Here is a 22,330-nt window from a genome sequence, read left to right as displayed (position 1 = left end):
CCGTGTGTCTAGATTGATGAACTGGCCCTGTGGATTGGATCCCAGATCCTTTTCTTGACCACTGAAAGAGGTTGGCAACTTCCTGGTCATATTCCAGTCTAGATCCCTACAGAAGTGCACCAGACTCTGCCCATGAGTGTTCTGGGTCAGTCTGATATCTACACTGTGCCTCCACTTCCTCCCAAGTGCCAGATCCAGTGTGATCAAGCTAAGTGGGACCCCATGAGAGTCTGTGGCCATCTGTACACTCTGAGGTGAACGGTACGTGACTGCAGTCCATTTTGACCCAATATAAATGTTTGAGAGTCCATGTCTAACATTCTCCCATTAGCAGGAAAGAATTCCTGTCCTATGGAATTACCTTCTTATAAGCAATATTCTTCTTGTTCTTTTGTTCCTTTCAGATCATTTGTTCAAAAGGATGCAAAGAATATATATTTAAAGCTATTTCCCCCTAGATACTCCACTGCATTTGTTTAATAAAATCCAATTATTCCTGTATACTTGTAATGTTTTAATATTGTACCGTGTCCCTATATGGTGGTATTTTAATTTACTGGGTGATATTTTATACAGAATGTATCATCTGCGGTTCCAATTTGATTTTCTTGAAAGAAGATATATAGCCTTTTGTTCATGGCTGATTTGTTTGGTCACAGACTTATAATTCCATAGGAAATTTATCCTATGGGTCATCTTTTTTTTTAAGCCTATCATTTTTATTCCTACAAGTTTCATAAAAAGCTGTTACTATGAAGAACAATTATCTCCCCTAGGTTAAAAGCTGATGCTAGGTAATAGAGGCATGTATTACAAATAGCATCGAGCTACCCGGGAAGGTTAGGACTTAATATCTGGGTTCTGCCGCTCATTAGTTGTAGGATGTAAGAGCAATACATTCCCAAAGGGCAAGGTCAGGATTACATTATCCCAGAAATGTCTTTGGTGAATGAATGTGTAAATATTTCAAATCAGTATGATGAGATTTTGTCTATTGAGGACCTCCCTATAGGACGAAAGCGCTGCCTATTTGTAATTGTGGGGGTCCGTGTCACCTCGCATGTCATCCCCCATTACCGATTTCATTTGAAATGGCCTGGAAATAACCGATTACTAGTGATGTAAGACTGCTTACCTTGGAGTCAGATGTCTGGCAGGCAGGCTGGAGCTAATGGATTTGGTTATTTTCAAAGCATTCTTATCTCAAGCAAGATACTGTTTTAAAGTAACATGGCGAATTCTCAGTTGTGTACCAGGATGCACCAGCATTGCACAGCACACATGAGCATGCTCTCTGTGGTCATCTTTTCCCTTCTTTAGCAACACAAAGGGAAGGAAAATGCAATCAGAACCCACTGGTCGGCTCGCTTGGTGGCACTCTTAACATTGTTAGCCCAAGGAAAACCCAGAACCAAATTTGAAGAATGGGGTGTTGCCTCATTGGGAGATGGAGTTGCATCATGGGAACATGGTGTGATTTAATTTCATAACTGTAAACATTACAGTGGGTATGGCTGATTTCCTTTGTAACCCTTGTCCACTTCACTATGGCTGGACAGCTGAATTAACATGGGTAGGTCCTGGCTTCACATTCTTATCTTGTCTCTTCTTATTTTTTATGGTTGTGTTTTTAGAAATTTCTAAAGGAAGAAAAACTACTTGGGATGTGTCTAATCAAACATTTTTGTAAGGCCATAGTTTGACTGAAAGAGAATGAAGTTTTCTGACCATTCTAGTCCCAGCATTGTGTAAATATTTGGAAAACTTGAACTTTTCCTTGAAGTGGGGTTGGGAGGTGGGGAGTGGGCAGATCTGATCTTTGTTTGCTACAAAGCTGGACATCTGAACCTGTTCTAAATAATGGGTGAACACAAGGTCAAGGGCAGCTTGGTTTTATGGAAAGAGAAATACTAGAATCCTTCCTGTTTGATGGTCAGGAATGGGGGAGGGGTCTCTCAAAAGAAAAACAGTAGATAAGCAAATTTGGCTTAGTAGATTTTTCTCCTCTTATGCTCAATACTGTAGGCATGCTTGCCAACGCTTTAAGTAAAGCAGACTCCCGGTAAGTAGTCTTGAAATTCATCATAAAGAGATTCATCTGGGGACTAAAATAAAGCCATGATTTACGTTTCCATAAATCCAGTAAAAAAAAAAGGTTTCAAACGTTGGAGGGAATTAAATCTCAGTTGTAAATTGAACTGTACGGTTAACGGTGTTGTGTGTTGTATCTTCTGTTTAAAATACCATGTCTCATCTTTGAGGTTAGCAAACTAGCGCCCTGGAGAGTTCTGAATACGATGAGCCCGAAAATGAGTGGCTCAAATTGCCTGACACCTGGAGCTCATTTAGCAGACAGGCATGGTTTTCTAGTCTTCCACGTACAGGTGGTTTTGAATGCAGGATGCTGCAGGAGAGGGCAGCAGGGAACCAAGACATTGGATGCTGGGAGCTGGGTGAGTCCTGGAAGTCTTAGGGGGGAGCTTGCTCCTCCCCCGGACCGGTGTCAGTGCCGGGCATGGGGGCTAAGATACTCTGGGACGTGAGGGAGACTGAAACTCCCCCAAACCAAAAGCTTCTTTGGGGCCAACCATCAGGTGCATTTGTCACCGAGAAGGGTTCCGGGACGGACTGTAGAGTGGCGTCGGGGTGCTCAGCTGAGTGGGGTGGGCGTGTGGAAAGTGGTCAGACGCTTGGCAAAGAGCTTCCGGGCCGCTACAGGTGATCAGCGACTGAAGAGGTGGCTAGGGACCTCGGTGCAGGCCCCCGGGAACGCAGGAGGGCAGCACCGGGTCCGGGTGGGCCGCTCGCGGTCACCTGCCCGCGGGGGCGGGGCGCAGCGCCCTGGCGCACCCGCCTCCCGCCTCTCGCTCCCGCCCCGGGAGGAAGCGGAGGGGCGCGGTGTAAACAGAGCGGCGGCCGTGATGTCAGCCGGTCACATGGAGCCTCTTATGGCTCGGGATGGCTCTCGGCGGGCGGGCAGCTGCGGCAGCTGCTGCTGTGGCTCGGGCGGCGGCGGCGAGAGGGGGCTCCGGGGTCGGACGGTCGGCTCTCCCTGCGCTCTCCGCACCGCGGCGTAAAGGATGTATTTTGTGATCGCAGCGATGAAAGGTGAGCTCCGGGTGGCCCGCAGGGACTCCGGTGGACTGGCGGCTCCGGGGGGCGGGGAGGAGGGCATGCAGGGGGAGGGGTGGGCGCGCCTGCCCGAGCGCACGTACAGCCTAGGGGCAGCTACGGGGCCTCCGGGGCCACTACAGCGTTGCCACTGGAACCCGGAGGAAAGATCCGCCTCCCTCGGGTCGGGGGAGCTAGACGCGTGGGCCCGATCGCCCCTTTGGCGTCTTCTTAGGCGCTGTCACTCGCTTGGGTGCGCCTGGCACCCGGCAGGGCTCCCCAAAGAAAGTTTGCCGAGAGTCGCAGAGCTTGGGACGCGCCGGGAGGGTCTGTTAACTGGGAGAAAGCCGGGGACGTCCACACTGGGTCCCCAGGGCCCGCACCCCGGGACAACTCTGGCCTGGGGGGGGGGGAGGCGCCAGGCCGGGCCCTGCTTGCGAACACTGGTGGTGTCATCGCCGAGACTGGTTAGCGTTCCAGGCCTGGCGTCCGAGCTCCGCAAGGCCACCCCACCCTCTGCGGCTCGGAGCGCCCGAGTTCCCGAGCAGCCAGTGGGTTGGGAAAGTGCAGCAGCTCAGCGCTGCGTCCCCTGGACGCCGCCACTTCCGAAAGCGCGCGGGCCAGAGCCAGCCCCGCGCCCCGAACATGCCAAGAAGCCCTCGGCCGCAGCCCCGGCCGCTGCGCGCTTGTGCATTGATGTAGGGAGACAGCCCGACCAGCGTAGGGGATTGGAGGGCAGAGGCCAAGGTTAGACTGCGGCGAGGGCCTACGGGCACAGGTTAGCTGCGGTCAAGCCTCCGCGCCCCGGGCCTTCCTCCCGGATCTGTTGCCTAGAAAAGGGTAGTAGTAAGGTGGAAAGGAAAGAGGAAAAATGGTTTGCTGGGACGGCTGGCTTCAGGTGCCCCAAGGTGAGGCGGGAAGAAGCCCAGACAAGTCAGGGAAGTTTGTGATGGAGACAAAGTTTGGAGGTGCGCAGGAAGTTGCTTGTGCACAGGGAGAAACCGAGACACACACTTCGACCATTGCAGATGGCCCTGGAACGACTCAGCCCGCAGCACTCTGCGCGACCGTGCGCCTGCTGGGTCCTCTTGGGCGGATAATCTGCCCAAGCAGTGTGCAGGCCCGGTCACCCGGCTTGGGGATTTAAACCTCCATCTGTCTGTGTCACAGTGACGGCTGTTCTCAGGGGCAACAACTGCGCACCCCGAAGGTCTTGCGGGGATTTTGCTCGCCAGCGCGGGCGACCTGGTGCTCGTTAAACGTTTGCTAGATTTGAGATTATTCTATTGTTGCAATCCAGGATGAAGGACACCCGTACCGTATCCACGCTGGGTTTACTTTCAGATCGCCGTGTTTTTCACTGGAGACTGGGTGGCATATTTTATTAATTATTAACAGGTCGAAGCATTCAGGACGCTGAGATGAGCTGGCGGTGTGTGCGATGAAATCTTTCTGTAGGATGCGCCCACGGCAAATTTAGTGCCTTTCCCCTACCACTTGCGGGAAGTGAGATTGAATCACTTTTATAATATGTGACTGGTATAGCAAAAGAGGGAAGAGCTGCCCGTGATCTTAAGTGTGTGAAATATTTGGGGGAAGGAAAGGTGTTGAGGTTTCTTATTATGTAAAAGAAATCTGTTTCCGCTCTCCAAAAGAAAACCTCGGTATTGCTTCCTTTCATTAAACCTGTTAAGAGAAAAGTGACTTCCGAAGCCGTGGAGCCAGTTGTATTTTTTCTCCACCTCCTTAAATTAAAAAAAAAAAATAGAATTTGCTCTTCGGGAGGTTTCGGTGATGGTCCTTATCCAGTCTGTTTACATTTGTGTTGATTGGGAGAAAGGTGGGAAGCTGAGAAGAGGCTTCTTTTTAATTGCCTTTCCTCTTACTGAACCGTAAACCCTCAGACGTTAAGGAAATATCTTTTGATGGTGTTACTTGAAGCTGATGGGGTTTTTTTTTTTGTAAGTTGGCTTCTGATTTTTGTAGGTCTAGTACAAAGTGAAGTTCTAGACAAACTCGCCCTGTGATAAAACCCTGAGATTCTCAGCATTCTCCCCCCCCCCAAACACCCCCCATCCCCACACAAACCCTTTTTGGGAGCATCCTCCCAAAAACTGATTGCCATAAAGTAATAGATTCCTAGATTGTTAGTATTGTTGTAGAGAAAGGGAAAAAATACATGCATCTTATAACTCCTAGCAGTTAAGTTTTGCTTAATGCTGGAGCCCTGGGGGCAGAAGCTGACGATGAGAATTAGAGACCTTTCAGTTCCAGCATCTCTACAGTCCTGTGTCTTCACAGCACTGACTTTTGCTTTGGTGCAAAATTTAACTGAACAAAACTAGTTTGTGGGAAAGCGAGGAATGCCGTAAATGTTTCCATATCAGATTTAGGTGCGGGGGGGGGGAGACTGGCCTGGAATCATATTAAATACTTCCCCGCTGCCTCTTGGTTTTAATAGTTAAATTGGTTCCATATGCAAGATTTTACATAATTAGATTCTCCGTGCAAAACAGAAAGGCTCTTCTTCATAGGGTAGCTTGCTGGTGTGTAGAAGCCTGTGAGTAGGGGATGGGAGAACAAGCCACCATAAAAGAGAGATGTCCTCTTTGTTGCCTGATTTAATGGTGTTTCTTAAACATCATTAAACCGGGCCTTTTTGAACTCACCAAAGAAGAAAACCCTTTCTCTGTGTCAGTTGTCAAATTAGTTTAGGCTTAAAGTAGTTCCATGCTTAGGAAGTAATAACCTTGAGTTTGAGCAAGTCTCATTTCATCCGCCGGTGTTTCTTGTTTGTTTATTTAATTAACAACAAATTCCCACCACCATTTGGATTGCTCCTTTGCGCACAGGAAAAGAGTGGGGATGATTTGTAGTATGGCAGCAAGGGGCACCTGTTCTGGTCATCATGAACGTAGATGAGTGCTTTAAGACTTGGAGCTGGGGCAGTTGGTGTTCGATGGCTCTGCCGTCTCTGCTTGCATCAGGGGCTGGGAAGGCTGAAGGCTCCAGTGTGAGCCTCCATCTTTCCTCCAGTTTGTCACACAGATGCGAGGCACCTTAAACCTTTGAAAATACTCAGTGTATTGGTAATAAATGTCACACTTACCTTGAACAGTCCGGAAGAATTTAGTTTGTTTTCACCATGTGAAAATTGGATCCGTTCCTAGCCTCATTTTAAGCATCATTCCTATGGTAGCTCTTACCTGGGACTTGTGTCCCATTTAGAGGACCTTTGATGGATAGAACAGTGAGAAAGTGATGGTTAGACCTTGACAAACAAAAATTCAAATGGCTGCCACTGCTGAGCCAAGGTTTGTTTTGTTTTGTTTTTTTCCTCTCCTCAAGAGGATTTAGTTCTTTGGAAGACAGAAGGTCTGGGGCCTGAGAGATGGTTCATTGGGTAAGGGCACTTGCTGTCTGAGGACCTGAGTTCTGTCCCTGGAACCGACAGAGTAAAAGAAAAGAACCAACTCCCACAAGTTGGCCTCTGACCTCCACATGTGTGCCACGGGAAGCACATGCCCACATGTGTATAGATGTAATAAATAAATATTAGAAATACTAAAAAACAGAGGTTGTGCATTGGGGTAAGGGAGCCTTGATTCTCCGTGGGATGGCGTCTCAGTGCCGTTTTCATAGGCAGTCTCTCAGTGCTGTGTACGGCAGTTATGTCAGAGGACATACACAGCGACAACACACTCCTGTCACCTGCGTTGCCATCAGTGGAGCTGAGCACCATGTTGTTGTAAACATTACCCAGGTAGAAAACAATATGATATCTAAACAAATATATGCTGTGCAATTTCATCCCCGATGTTTTTCACGTTTAGTGGAATATCTCTAAATCTAATTCATAGTTCTGTAGTCCCCATTTCTCCCATCTTTCCATCCCAGCCAGGGGGTTCACAATACCAATCAGCAAGATCAGTAAACAGATCTTTGCCAAACATCTGGGGGAGCATCCTTCGGCTTTGTAACTAGCTCTGTGTCTCCTAAGAAGGTAACATTTAGAAAGAGCCATTTATTGGTACAAAAGTTAACTTCGTGGAGGGATGGGTGGGTGGATGAATAAATAGATACAGGATGTGGAATTCAGTTTTCTTAAAATTTTCACTATCAGTAAAATTCCTTGTATAGAATGTGTTGTCTGGGAATACTTTGTGAAGGAGATGCTTTGTGCAGGCCTGGGGTATAGTTCAGTTGGTAGAACGTTTGCCTCCTATGTCCAGGCCCCCTCTCCTTCTCCCCTTAGCACCAAAAGAAAAGAAAAAGATGGATTTTTCTGCTTTCTAAATACTCACAATTTATATTGCAGAAACATCGAGGCTGCTTTAGTCTGTATGTTTCATATTTGATCATTAAAAACCACAATCTTTTTAGTGGCCATAATCTTGATGTAACCAGCAGCTAGGCTGATTATATATTTTTCTAATTTCAAATGTATTTTTAAACATTCACCTGTGACATCAAGGATGAACTGACGTTGAATAAGGTTTCCAAGTCTACACGCTGACCCTTTGAGGAGTGACAGATAGAATCTCTGCCCCATCTTGCCACTCCTTAAGGATCCTTCCCATCCATCTGTCCTTTGGACTACTGGACGGAGAGATTCCCAGTCTGAGTTCTCTGTAGCCATCAGTATTGTGTGTGACATGGCAGACCAACCTTTTCCCATAAACTGTCGGAGTGCTCGGCCTGGAGAAGAGGTCTAAATGAGAGCTCATGACAGCTAATGGGCACTGTGGGACCAAGAGGCACCTGAAATATTTTGCTTCTAGACTTTCTTTTTTAAGCGAACTGTTGGGTTTTGAGACAGCCTAACTTGAACCTCTGCGCTCATGGCTGTAGAAAGCAAGGCCGAGTTTACTCCCTGCCAGTGCTTTTCTTTCGTCTGCTTCTGACTGTCCTCTGAAGTTGACCAGGCGTTTTCCAAACCAGCAGGGACAGAGTATCAGTCTGTATACATTAACCATGCCCTTTGTGTCTCAGACACGCTCCTGTTTATGCCGTCTGATGGTCCCGTGCATGTGAGTTGAAGAAAATGAAGCTCATGCAGGACATGTGCCATAGCCAGTTTCTTCCAGCTGACTGCTGGAAGTCCCTGGACCGGACCACTGAGTCCCACCATCTTCCTGCTACCCCTGAAGGAAGCCATAAAAATGTCCTGTGCATAACTTTACCTCTAGTTAGTGTCAATGATAAGTCTGCCATTTATATGAGGGAAAATAAATTCAATTATGTAATGCTTTGCTGAGCCTAATATCTTTAAATTACTCTTTAATAAAATCAATTTGCTACAAATGGGGTTATTCTTATTTGCTTCTCATTTCTCTTCATGATTTTCATTAAGCCTGCTTGGTATTAAGATCTGGGTGAAACCTAAGTTAGACTTTCCTAAATAATACAGAGTAGCATCATGAAGTTCAGCCGACCTGTGCAAGGAGTCACCATTATGACAGACTCCTACCGAAGATTTGACTGTCGTCTGTCTGTCCCATTTATCTTTTGGCAGAGGGTTCACAAATGTGTCTCTTTATTTCATTGTGCTTCATATGGTCGAACGCTCGTGAGCAGCACCCTTAAGCATGGCGGTGTTGATCGGCCAGGAACATGTTACCTGCTGTTGAGAAACTCGGTGTCTTTCACAGCAGCAGAAATAGGAGTTTTCTTGGAAAGGTGCAGAAACTCGCATCTTGCCGGACGGGGCACTTAACCTCTCCAGCTGCCTGATCGAGGTGTGCTGTTATTGACGAGGCTCGGAGAGCGTTGAAACTTTTAAGGCACTCAGATTAAACATCCCATCCGCGAGTGGGTGTTCACAACATTCCTGTGACATGAATGTCCTGTTCTGCTTGAACACCTCCTGTGATGGGGTGCTCCTATTTCTAGAGGTTGCTTATTCCGTGTTGAACTGGAAAAGTCATTTCCTACCAAGCAGTCATCTCTGCCTTGTTCTTGTGGTCCTCTGGCTCGGAGTCTGCCTTGCAGCGCTGATGGGGTGCCCGCAATCCTTGGAGCTGGAGGCTGCCGTTGGGAACTAGGAGAAGTGAGCACATGCACACCGCTCTCTGCTGGTCTTCTCCCTCCCCTCTCAGTCAGAGTTCATGGTTCAGCCTTCTTATCTAACAAGCGCACTTCAGTTTTCTAGAAACACTTGAAATTCTGATGCCAAGAATGAGATCCAGGTGCCGAATGTGATATGGTTGACTTGGTGCTTAACTCACCACATGGAGTTAGAGATTTAAAAAAAAAAAAAAAAAACCAAAACTTTGTTTGAAACATACTAAAGTATATAAAAAAGGCTTCATAACCCTATTGGGGACCAGTCCATATGGTAATCTTTGTAAAAGTGGAGTCTTATGGGTACATTATTTGACTTATGTTGGTCATTTAAACTGTAAACTATCCAGGAAAAAAAAATCACAAAAATAATAGGCACATTACAAGCTCTAGCTCTTTCTTTTTTTTTTTTTGCAAAGCAGTATCACATCTGAGATAAGGCTGCCCTCTAGTGGATACTAGCTCAAGACAGGCAAAAGCCTGGTGAAATGAAATTCCCATCAGGCTAGTGGAAAAGGTCAAAGGTTGTGAATATTTTCTCAAGCGCTAAGGGGCATTCTCCACCAGATTCAAAAGTGTAATTCATTCTCTTATGCAGTTATTAGAAATGATGTATTAGAATTAGATAATGAATTTCTAAAGTTTTCTTGGAAGGAAGGAAGGGACGCATTTAAGAAACTTAAGCTCTCTGAAGGCTTGTTTGCAATGCTCTGTTATCTGTTCTAAAGCCAAGTGGCGTTTGGTTTGTGAGCAGTTACAACCTGTATAAAAATTCTTGTTTTGTCCCAAAATTTCCACTTCTGTTCTATTTTCCACCCTTGACTTTTTTTAAAAATATAGGCCAGTGAAACACAGCATTGTTCTTTTTTCAAATCAAGATCTTTTCAGAAAAAAATAAAGAGAAAAAGTCAATAATTAGAATCACTGATGATGTTTTTGGCAAACATGGGCGTTGAAACAGTTAGCTCCTTGATTTATGAAGACTTAGATGATTTAGTTCATTCAGCAGGTAGAGTGCTTGCCTAGCATACAGAAGGCCCCGAGTTCAAGCCTCCAAACTGTATAAAGGAGGTAGGGTAGAACACTCCTGTAATCCTCACACTCAGGAGGTAGAGAGTAGGATCCAAAATTGAAAGTCATCCTCAGCTACAAAGGAGAGTTTGCGGCAACTCATAAAACAAAAGACAGGCCTCAAAAACAGACAACCCAAACTAACGAAAGACATAAAAGCACTCGGTATAGAATCTGTGGACAGAATTTGTTTGCATAACTTGTGGGACCTTTAGTGAGATTTGAGTTTGACCTTGAGTGTCAACCATGAAACTACCTCCCCTCTGTGGAGGAGCCAGAGGCACAGCAGGTACTGATTTTCCCCGCTGAGATGCCTTTGGGGTGGGGTGCATCCCAGAGGTGTAAGAACCCAAGCTAGGGTACGATTTTTGTCACTTAAAATTTGGGACCCGAGCTGTAATAGCTGAGGTAACCAAGATGGAAGAAAGACGCTGTGCGACTTTAAAGGAGGACGGGTCTGGCTGGCTGCTGCTCCAAAGAGGCTACTGCAACTATTCATGAAAAACAAGGCAGGCAACAACAAGAAGAAGGGATGGGGGGCCAAGAAACTGTTGTTTTGGCCCTTTGATCTTAGAAATAAGGACGTGGTTCAAGAAGTGAGGACTTGTGGTTAGGTTGAGATCAGTTATTGAAGCAAATTGTTTTGTTTTTTTTCAAAGCGAGCCATGCAGAAGTGTGATCCTCACCCTCTTCGCTTCCTTTTCTTTCCCCATGGATTGTTGTCTTCAGGTCTCGCTTCTGATTTCTGCAGAGCGCAGTGCAAATGTAAATATTTATTTTGGACATGCTTAAGTGTCTCCTATGTGCTCGATCATTCTGGTGCCACTTGTATGCCTTTATAGTCAGATTCAAGCCCTTCCTGTCGGTCGGGTGTCTCGAGTCATGAGTCAGCATTTTTAAACTATACCAAGATGTTGGCAGCCACAGTGAACCAGAGAAGACGGTGTTGAGCCTGTCGGGCTCTCGAGTTTGTACTTTTTCAGAGGTAGATGCCACTTAAAACCAAGGGGACAGCCATCCCATGAAACATTAATATAACTGGAGAAGGCCGGCTCTTACACTTATGTATAAACATGGTTTTGCTTTCAAGGAATCTAAGAGTTAACTACAGAATAGTTAATGCTTAATGATCCTGCCTAAGACTGGTTCCCAAACCCTGGAGTAAAACTCAAGTTGGTAACAGGCAGATTACTGGGTCCCACCTAAAGATGGCCTAATGGAGTCATTGTAGGGTGGGGCCCAGAGGGTGGATTTAATCAGCATCCTGGGTGTTTCTGATGCAGGCATCCTTGGGCCTCAATTTGCTAACACACCCTTGTGTGCTAAGCAGTCAGAGCTGGGGTGGGCAGCGAGGTGCTCTCCTTCTTCAGTGGTTCCTAGATGCTGTCAATCATCACCATCCTATAGGATGCACAGAGTTCTGCCTCTGGTGGTCCCGAGGACTGGAGAGGTTTGGGAAGTCCTGCTCTGGCCTCTAACTACGGAAAGAAAGCGAGGCTCCGACAGTGAAACCATCTTAGGGTAAACATAGACTCCCCTTGATCCCACTGAAGGGTGACAGATCTGGGCACCCACAGTGAGGGGTTCCTGCCATCACTTCAGTAAGACCCACACTTCAGCTAGTTTTCTGTGGCCTTGCTTTCCACAAGTGTGGAGGAGAAAGTGGGTAAAATGTTACCTCCCCCCAGATCTCCTAACCTCAAATGACTGAAACAGGAGAGGGTCCTGCGGCAGTCTAGGTGGCTGATAGAGGTGCCTATGACACCGAAGCTCTTTTCTCCTTTTCTGAATGACACTGTCTGGAGCTCTGGCCTCTGTTAGCCACATGGACTCAGGGAATTCTAGCCCTGTGTGTGGTGGGGACTCTATCTCCAGAGCAGGTGGGGGAGTCTGCCACAGGGTCCAGGCCAATGACAATGGAAACAGCAATGGCTTTCCCGTGTTGTGGATTTCTGTTTTTCTTTTCAGCAACAACGTAGATTCCTTACCCCTCAAGCTCCCCAGCATTTCCTGTTAACAAAAGAGCCTCTCTCGGGTATAAACATCAGCTGAATGTGTCTGCAGTGGGGTGAAGGCAGCCAATTCCAAATAACCAGACACCCTACCTCTGCCTCCAAATAACCAGACACCCTGTCTCGGATTTCAATAACCAGACACCCTGCCTCTGAGTCCATATAACCACACACCCTCCCTTTTGTACAGAGTGAGTTCTCATCCGGCAAAGCCAGTAAAAGCTGGACTCTGAGAGCTGTGGAGTCAGACAGCTCTCCAAAGCAGTCCGACCCTGGGAAGTGGTTGTGCAATACCCTGTTGCTTGTGGCCGCTTCAGCGCTGTGGGCTGTGGGGACCAGTAGTGACCATGACATACGGTGTCCTTGGTGTGTGTGTACTGTGGTGGGGGATGTTTCAGTAAACAGACCAACTGCTTTCGTACAGGTAACTGCAGTGGCGCAGCCAGCCTGACACAGTTACGATGGTTTCGTGGGTGAGCATGAGAGAGCCGAATCACAGAATTGCCTCGGCCTGTGCTGAACACCTGTGATAGGCCTAGATGGGAGCTCAGAGGCCATCTGGTCTCTCAGCACCCAATATTGTTCGGATATTAGACTAGACTGAGCTTTCAAATCGTACAGGCTCTGTGGATTAGAGAGATGGAGCAGTATTTAAGGGCACTCAGTGCTCTTATAGGGGGTCTGAGTTCTATTCCAAGCACTCATATCAGGTGGCTCACAGCCACGTGTACCCCTAGCACCTTCTTCTGGCCTCCTTCTGACCTCCTGTACGCATGTGCACATACTCACACGTGTTTAAAAGTAATATTTTTTAATTTTTCAAAAACATCTTGTTTTTATATATTTTTAATAATTTATTTAACTTTATTTTATGTGGATTGGTATGAAGGTATCAGAATCCCCTGGAACTGAAGTTATAGATAGTTGTGAGTGGCTGGGAATCGAACCCGGGTCCTCTGGAAGAACAGCCAGTGCTCTACCACTGAGCCATATCTCCAGCCCCCAAATATAAAATTTTAAAGTGTGTGTGTACGTGCGTGCGTGCGTGCGTGCGTGCATGGGCTACATGAGATTTTGGTGAGTTTGATCTGACGGTACTGGTGGATCACAAGTGCTGGTAAACTTTAAGCTGCACAGATGATCCTGATTGAGAAATCTCTCAAGTTCAACACCTTTATTTTATGCGTGAGTCATCTGGTCCCCAGTGTGGCTGCGCAGTGCTGAGGAGTGGAAAGCCCCTACGTGCGGAGGGAGGCGGGAGAAGATGAAGACGTGGGTTCCAGGTCAGATCTTGTGTGGTAACTGGCAGGGTTTTTTCACTTGTGTTCTTTCCCGGTTTGTAAAATTAGAAGGTTTTGATTGACATCTGTCAAGGTCTTTTCCAGAGCTCTGCTTTAATGAAAATGTTTCTGTTAAAGTTGAAAGGTGAGCTGGTCTCTAGTTCAAGAAGTGAGAAAGGCAAACAGAAGCTTCCCGACTTCCCTATTCCCTGTCCCCAGCCATAACTGCTAAAGATACTTCAATCGGCTAACCAGCTCCTTTTGGAAGTGAAAATTCTAAGGTAGAGAGAGGTAATTGCTATGCCAGCTACTTAAATACATTTTAAAACAAGAAGGCTTTCATTAATATTAACAAATATGCCCAGACTTAGTTCTGGCAAATTACAGCCCTGTTTTATCAAGTTCTAGCCCAAAGACTTTTCCATTTTTGATGGTTGAGTTGAAACCTAGGGGTGGGGAGTGGCTGAACAATGAAACCACCAAACAGCCCTCACCACTGTATTCCACTGTAATTGTCTTCCCGACTGGACATTAAAGCCCCAAATCCTGAAGAAATGTATCTCCAGATTTGTTTGCATTGACTTGGAGGCAGAAACAGTGTACAACACCGGAACTAAGTTCTAGCATGGAGAAGATCCTGTCCCTACTTCTTCCGAGGCCTGGTATCCCTAAGAACTTGGGTTTCGTTGTAATGTTGATCAGAAAGAGAAGGGTCTGTTGGAAACCACTGTAGTGTGCTGTAAGCACCTTAAGTGTACTTAATTTTTTTTTTAAAGTGGGGATAATATTTGACATTTTCAGGAGCGATTAAAACAAAGTTTGAAATGAAAATCTGATTGGAGTTGGCACAGGAACTTCAGTAGCACTCTTTCAAAGACGAGCATATTGCCTGTTCTCTGGTTCGGTAGAAATGTATGGGGAACGCTAGACTTCCACCCAGCAAAATCTTCTAACAGAAGTTTCCTGCCTCCACCACTGCAGAGAAACAAAGTTCATTGCCATTGAGTTAAGAGGGTTCAAATTTTTGGCAGCCTCCTGAAGCCCCCTGCTGCTGTTGCCTCCTCAAACCCTTTTGAAGTGGCTTAGACGGTTCTGTGTCATTTCAAATGGCTGCTTAGGGGAAATACTGACTGAACTCGTTTTGACTGTTAAGATGGCTCGAGTTGTTTTCTGCGGAATGTTTTTATTTGCTAGAAATCTGTTTTGCGCTTAAGCTTCTTCTTGTTGAAGAAGTTTGGTTACCAGCCATCTGATGATGCCTTGGGGTGTTTACAGAAAACGTGGGTGCCGCAATTATATTTGAGCACAGCCCTCCCCCACCACAGATAGCACGGTAATCAGCCGCAATGGGGAAAACATGTATTTAAGGATTTGATGCTTGTAAAAGAGGGGCCGTAAAGGAACATGGTTGTTCAGATGTGAGAAGTGACTGGCAGCTCTCCTTGTAGGCATGCTGGTAACAAGAAAGTCTCCAAGTTCAACATCAAAGTCAGCACAGTTTACTCCACCAGTGACTTGCACATCAAAGGGGGAGCTGAAGACAAAGGGAGTGTACTGAGGTGTTTTACCTCATAGCCCAATCCCTGCTGGGCGGTGGGGGGCGGGGACTTCATGGATGCTCATCAGTTTTCTGTTGTTTTGGGGTAGATGGCTTACAGATCTTCATTTCATAAGTGACGGAAACAAAAGGAGGGCAAATGAGAACTTTATTCCTGCTTCTCACTTGACTTTTACTTAGGAAAGACTCATCACAGGAGAGACTGGATCCTTTCTGGCTTCCTTCAGGTAGCAAACTCTGTTATCGGGGTGAAGATTCCAAACTTCACGTAATAGGCTACATGGAATTCTCTACCAAATAGGACAGTTTCAACTGGGTGAACTCGTACTCCGTTGTTGAATTACCCTTGACAACATAAAATGGGACCTCAATTTAGAGAGTCCTCCATCCTTTCTCCCCCCACCCGCTTCTCATTAACCTTGTGGGTGGAGTCTTGATGAATCAGGTGGGGGGGAGGGTTTGTCCGCGCACGCGCGTGTGTCTGTATATGTGATAATGAAATTTAGACCTGTTAAACCGGCTCTTAATTAATCACCGGGTCTGTGTCTCTGTTCCCTGACTCAAGTCATGTGTATTCCAAAATGCTGAGGTTAGAGCAAGAGTCAAGAGCTGAAGACACACACCCCTTTAATATTACACAGAAAATAAAACCAGCCACCCAAGTATTAGGGGTGGTTTGAAATAATATGCTCATTTTTCTTTCTTTCTTCTTTTTTCCTTGCCTTTGAAATTTGAGATGCTTTTATAGTTAGCTTTAGTAATTTACTCATTTTTAAATGCTATTGAAAAATAGTAGTGCCCAGTGCGGTCATTAATAAATACAAAGCAGCTTTCTCGGGGCTCCAGGGAAACTTAATCAACACACAGTGTTACTAATTGATGCTATACTGAGCTGGCAGAGGCAGCGCATCAGTAAACAGAAGTTAGAAAGCCAGAAGTTAGGGAACTATAGGGATTATGTCGACATCAAGGGCTGGAAATTATAATAAGGCCTCTTTAGGGGAGTATTCATTTGCATTTGGCTGAATTAGGGCACCCGATTATTTTTGAAGACACTGGAAAGAATGCACCCCAAGTACTCAAGATGTGGAAGGGCTAAAGGTGGGGCTGTGGATAGGGGCTGAACTAGACTTTTTTTTATTTTTTAACTCATGCTGGTTTGATAATTTTTCAGTAGCTTGGTATACAGTATCTTCCTTTCTTAGCAGTGCTAATGAAATCAACTGTACAGGTCTATCTGTTTCTATGAGTGTGTGTGTGTGTGTGTGTGTGCGTGCGTGCCTGCTACCCCTTACACACACACACATTGGTGTACACGAATCAGCGCTTCCCTTTTACAGTGGGTTTTAGGTGTCCACCTCAAATTCATAAGACTCCCCCGGCCAGCTCTTCTACCTACTGAGACATCTCACCAGGTTTTGTTTTAAAACACAGAATTTGTACTGAATTTCCACAGTTGAATTTTTTTTTAATAAGTAAATAAAAGCAGAGAGGACAGGTGGGTGGCAGCAGAATTAAGCTAACCCTTTGAAATCTTCTTTACCCCCAACTCTACCCGGACACCAGCCTTGAGCAGATTAGAGCTCTTTGGGGTTTTATTGTCTCTGTCCTCTAGACAGTGGTCCTCTGTGTGTGACCCAGGGGTCTCAGAGCGTTCCCAGGGTCCTCTCGTGGGCTCGAAAGGACTAAAAGGAATTACATGAAAATCTTAAGAAAGTGTTTGCTCTTTGTGCACTGCCAACCTCCTGCCCCAAATGGTGAACGGCATTGGGAGGTAAAATTGCTGGATGCTGCCTGGGTCCAAGCTCTGGTATTCTTGTGCCAGTGCCCATGGACTTCTTCGTTATTACACACTTGGTGTTAATAAAAAGCAACATTCAGTGCCAGTTTTACTAAAGAATGTCCTTGATGAAATGGTATGAAAAATACTAACTTTTAATTTAAAAATTTCATACTATTATTGTTGGTAGGTGGGTGTGCGTGATATGGATGGGCAGGGAGGTATACTACACGCCATTGCTCACCTATGAAGGTCGGAGGACAACTCTGGAGTCAGCTCTCTCCTTCCACCTTTAAGTGAAATATAGGAATCAAACTCAGGTCTCTAGACTCACACGGCAAATTCCTTTACTGCTGAGCCATTTTTCTACTCCGATTTTATTCTGTTTTGACCACTGAGTACATAGCTTCTGAGCACTCTATGGGAAACTTGTGTTTCATTCTGAAACACCATTCTGTCTCCAGGGAGAAGCATTGTACCCTGTCTGCCCTGAAAGCTAACTTGGTACTTATTGCATGGAAATCCTTGTGCTTGACAGAATGGGCTGGCTATGGTTAATTCCGTCTTGGGTACATGTCACCGCCTCTGTGAAGGGAACCAAGTGTCTGTCGTGTGGAGGAGAGCAGTCAGCTGTGTTTATTGTCAATAAGTTCAGTCTTGCATACAGAAATGACAGGTTTGGAATACTTGTGTCCAACCCCATGATCGACCTGATACTTTAGGAGCCGTGCTGATGGTGGGGGCGGGGAGCTAACCATGGTGAGCCCTTGAGATGATGGTATCTGATAAAGAGATGTGTCACCACTTAGGAAAACTACAGAACTCAGTGAACCAACATCTCTGTGAAACCCATGCATAGGATTACAAAACCGTGCGAGGCTTTGAGGCTCAGCCATAGGACAAGATAGAGCAACTGATTTGAATTGAGCAGAGCGTCAAGTTGCTGGTGTGGTTTTAAGATCCATATTCTAATTAATGGCTTGCTGGGAGTGGCGGTTCCCACCTCTCAACCCAGAACATGTGAGGCAGGAAGTTTGTCGTCAGTTTGAGGCCAGCCTGGTCTCCAGAGTGAAATCCTGCCTGGAAACAAACAACATGAACAAAAAAAAAAAAGGAAAATTCCCACTTGTCAAGTCTGCAAAGCATTATAGAAGATCAGAATCCCTGAAAGAGGCCAGTGACATGGCTCAGGGTGGGGCCTGCTTAATATGTAGGAAGCCCTTTCCCAGGGTGGTGGAGGGCTGAGTGAGCACAGTGATACACAGCACTCAGGTGGAGGAGGGGGATCAAAAGCACAAAGTCATGCTTGGCTGCAAAGTGAGTTTGAGGCCAGCCTGGGCTACGTGAGACACCCTCACACCCCACCCCTATGTGTGTGTGTGTGTGTGTGTGTGTGTGTGTGTGTGTGTGTGTGTGTGTGTGTGTATAAAAACTATTAAAAGTAATCTTTTAGCTGGAGAGATGGCTCAATGGTTACAAGCACTGACTGATCTTCCAGAGGACCTGGGTTCAATCCCTAGGACCGACATGGCAGCTCACAGTGGTCTGTAACTTCAGTTCCAGGGGACCCCACATCCGTGACAAAACAGCGATACACATAAAGTAAAAATATGTAAAAGTACCCTTTCCTTTGACCAGCCACTTTCTTGTGTGTGACCGGATTTTCTTCTCACATATTCCATGAGAACATCACGCAACACATTGAATGCAGAGAAACAGCTATGACAAGCCACAGATGAAAAAGTTTTGTGAAAAATAAGGAAAAAAAATAGAACGTGGAATTCTCTGCTAAGTTCCGGTAGAGTATTTTTTTGAATGCGTGTCAAGTAAATATTTTAACTGTTTCCAGACTTTTTTTTGTCATGTGGTAGTAATGGATGTACAACCCAGAGAAACCAAAGCTCCTTGTAGCTTTTAAGAGTTTAAAAGGACCCAGAGACCCAATGTGCTACAGTTGACTCCAGGAAAAAGAATGTGCGGCAGAGTTCAGGGTGGGAGTAGAAGAAATTTATGTGTACAATCAGATGAGTTTGAATAATTTATTAAACAAGGCACTTTAAAATATGAATTTATGCTCCACTCCGCCATAGCATCCCATCGTTGATGGCAGTGGAAAACCACGGTTGTCATGGGTATATTTTCTGTGGTTTTTGTTTTACCCACCCAGCAGAGATCCACTATAAAATGGTGGTTTATGGAGGCGTTACGGTTTATCTATAACTTTCTACAACCTACATGAGGTCTACACCACCAGCACTGGTGAATTCTTCCTGTTTGCCTCTTTGCTTTGAACATCCATGTAGGAAATGCTATTCTGAACAGTTGGTACTGCTAAAAGCACTGTCCCAGCTTCTGGGAGCTATGAGACTTCTGCCACTACTCTGGATAATTTGGTGAATTTTATCACTGTGTGATGGCTACCTTCAGAGGAGCTGTCAATCACCCTCCCTCAGGCCTACTCCATTAGGGAACAGTCAGCCCAAGTATCTGTTGGCACCCAGAGTATGACGAGAAGGCTGAGCCCTCATCTAGCTTCAGATACACTTGGCAGACTCTGGTCCATTACTCTAATTAAATGCATGAAATCCCAGCCTTCCCTGAAATCTCTTGGGGAAAATAGCACGCAGCTAGAAAGCAATGCCTAATATTTGCTCGTAATTTTATAATCACTTTTTTGGCATCTGACACAGAGATGTGTACACTGCCCTCTGTGACCGGGCCATTGCCTCGTTGTTATTATCAAGCAAGGGGCACGGGGGTCTCGTGTTCTCACTGGCTTCTGATGCAAAGGCTGCTGAGGGGAGCAGATGTGTTTGGCACTCTGATGCCAATAACTGGGAGATAACTGGATGCCTCTGGCGCCTGATGGGTCTTGGTGCTGGGATGCCTTGCTCCCGGCTTGGTTTTATTGGCCAATTAAAGGTAGAGGCTGGGCACACTCACTTGTATAAACAGAGATTGTGCAATGGCCCCAGCCAGGCTGGCCATGAGAAAGCCCTTCCCCCACATCAGGAGGGCTGGGAAGAGTGCTGAGGTTCCTTCGGAATATCTTGCCTGCAACTGCATGGGTGAGGAAGGAAGGAAAGCAAAGCTAACACCATTGTCCTCCATGTCCCCAAAGGCTGTGGGGAGGTGAAGCTGAGGCAAACCTGGCTCTTTAAAGATTAGAGAAACATCACATCTTTTACTGGCTAACAAGAAGGCAAGGGGGTGGAGAGATGGCTCAACTGTTAAGAGCACATTGCTACTTTTGCAGAGGACCCAGTTTGGTCCCCACACTGGGAGGCTCACAATCAACTGTAACTCCAGCTCCGGGTCTGATGCCCTCTTCTGGCCTCCATAGGCACCTGCATACTTGGCACATGCGTATGTGCATGTGTGTGTGTGTGTGTGTGTGTGTGTGTGTCACACACAAAAATGAACCAAAAAAAGCAACAAAATAAATTTAAAAAGAAAATGAAACACTCCACTTTCCCTCTTTGGACATAACATGTCATAATGATATCCTCTTTGAAATAAAATGGATTCATGTGCTTTTTGAGCATTGTTTTATTAAATTCCTAGCATCGTCCTGACAACTGACTTAAAATAATAGATTTTATATACTAAGTTGTATAGTATTTAGTAGTTTTGAGCAGGCAAAGAAAACTACCAAAAACCATCCCACTACCTCAAGACCCTCCTAGCTTCATATCTTCTTAATATAAGTATGTTTTTATAACCCACCCAGTCTAATTTGTGCTGGCCCTATACTCATAGGAACGGGGCACTCTACTGGAGAGTGGTCCACCAACCAGGAACACTTCACAAGGTGGAATGGAATTTGTAACCTTGCAGTGGAGAGAGTCAAGGCACCGAAGACTATCGTCTTTTCCATTTAGGCCTTGTGTAAACACTGCAGACACTGACTCCTAAATGAAATAATGGGGTAGGTGGAAAGGAAAAGGTGAGAAGGTTCAGTGATGTTGCCATGGGAACCAGAAAGTCTTCTACAGTGTAACGCTGTCTGGGCACTTTCTAGCTCCTGCTGAAGGGTCTAGCCCTCACACAGCTAGCCACAGCAAACTGGGCCTTGTTCTGAAAGTGATCACCCCTCTTTGGCGGCATCTTAGTGCTCTTCTGGCTTAGCTGAGGACACAGTTGCATCTGTCCACACACAGAGGAAGTCAAGTGGGTCCATCTCTCCGGCTCTCTGGATGTCTCTTGGTCCTAAGGAAGAAAGAGAACAATACCTACCTGGTAAGGAACTTGGAAAGGAGGGTACACGCACGAAAGACACTTGATAACAGTGTCTCCCATCTAACAGACACTGAATTCATATACAGCAGGGGGTGATGTTATCATAAATGCCATCATATTCTCCCGTACAAGGTCCATAGTGCAGCTCACATAGTCAGGATTGGAATTAAGGGGATGACTTTGTCCAAGCTTATCTTACCTGGCACACCTTGCACTTGAACCCAGGCCTGTCTCTTGCATGGGAGATCTGAACAGGTGGGAGCCAATGGGAGACCTGGGATGACAACTCCCATCTCTGAGACCCTAAGAAGCATGTAATCCTGTGGGATCCCAGCACTGATGCATGCCACAGTCAGCATCCGGAGCTCTCCTCATGGTTTGTAAAGTGCTTCCCCCGTGTCAGGCACTGTGAGATGGACTACTACATTGAATAGTGAGTGATACCTCTCATCTTCATTTCTTATGGAGGAGGAAGCTAGGACGCAGGGAGGCAGAACAGCTTGCCCAGGACCTCAAGTCCAGCATGCAGCTGCAGCTGGAGGCTGCAACCATCTGACTCTTAGACTGGGCTGACCCCTCTGCTGTCCCTGACCCAACATTCCTAGCACCGCATGCGTGTCACAAAATGTTCCTGACTCTGTGATGAGGTCCCTGTGTACGTGTCAGGGGTTCTTTCTGAACATGTCAGTGGATGCTAAATACAAACAAATACATTAAGCACGGGATATGTCCTAGGTGCATAGAAAAAAGATAGCAAGAGCCTGGGGCAGGAATGATTCACGATAAAGGTACATGTCTGCTCAAGAGAGACACACACAGTTCATGGCAACGTATCGCACAGAGGAGTCCTGATCAGGATGAAGGCCTAGTTGCAGCTTTCTGGAAGAGGTAAAGGCTGAGCCAAGCTTTGAAGCAAGGAAAGGTCACTCCCAAAAGAGGAGAGAGCTGGTGGAAACTCTCAAGGGGTCGACGATCAGCAGTTTGGGGGACAGCGAAAAGTTCAGTGTGTTTATCTAGGGACCACTGGAAATGAGGCATCCAGGGGGAGCTGCAGGGGTCAAAGCCCTTGCTGTCACTCTCCAGGGTGTTGTTCTTTGGTTTCGGGGTGATTGGGGTGTGCTGAGGGAGGTTGCCAAACATTTTTAAGACACACAGACTCACTTAGTTCAGTCAGGTGTACTTAGTGGCTTCTTTTTGCTTCATCATTTTGGAGGGG

General features: G+C 46.1%; 1 protein-coding gene across 2 annotated transcripts in view; it reads left to right on the top strand.

Annotated features, from left to right (window-relative positions):
• The window catches only part of Rora (RAR related orphan receptor A), a 732,627-nt gene that overhangs the window by 631,768 nt on the left and 78,529 nt on the right, over positions 1-22,330 (top strand). The window contains exon 1 of one of the 2 annotated variants that reach the window (XM_075965362.1): positions 2,878-3,108. The exons of the other annotated variant lie outside the window; for it this stretch is intronic. Within the exon in view, the coding sequence (XP_075821477.1) occupies positions 3,081-3,108 (28 nt within the window). The 5' untranslated portion in view covers positions 2,878-3,080. Of the gene's footprint in view, positions 1-2,877; positions 3,109-22,330 lie in introns of those variants that run through there. 2 annotated transcript variants of the gene reach the window in all.

This window comes from Microtus pennsylvanicus, chromosome 3 (assembly GCF_037038515.1).
Source record: "Microtus pennsylvanicus isolate mMicPen1 chromosome 3, mMicPen1.hap1, whole genome shotgun sequence".
In the NCBI taxonomy this organism is placed as follows: domain Eukaryota; kingdom Metazoa; phylum Chordata; class Mammalia; order Rodentia; family Cricetidae; genus Microtus; species Microtus pennsylvanicus.
Note: the sequence above shows the minus strand (reverse complement) of the source record. Positions and strands in the feature narration are given on the sequence as shown.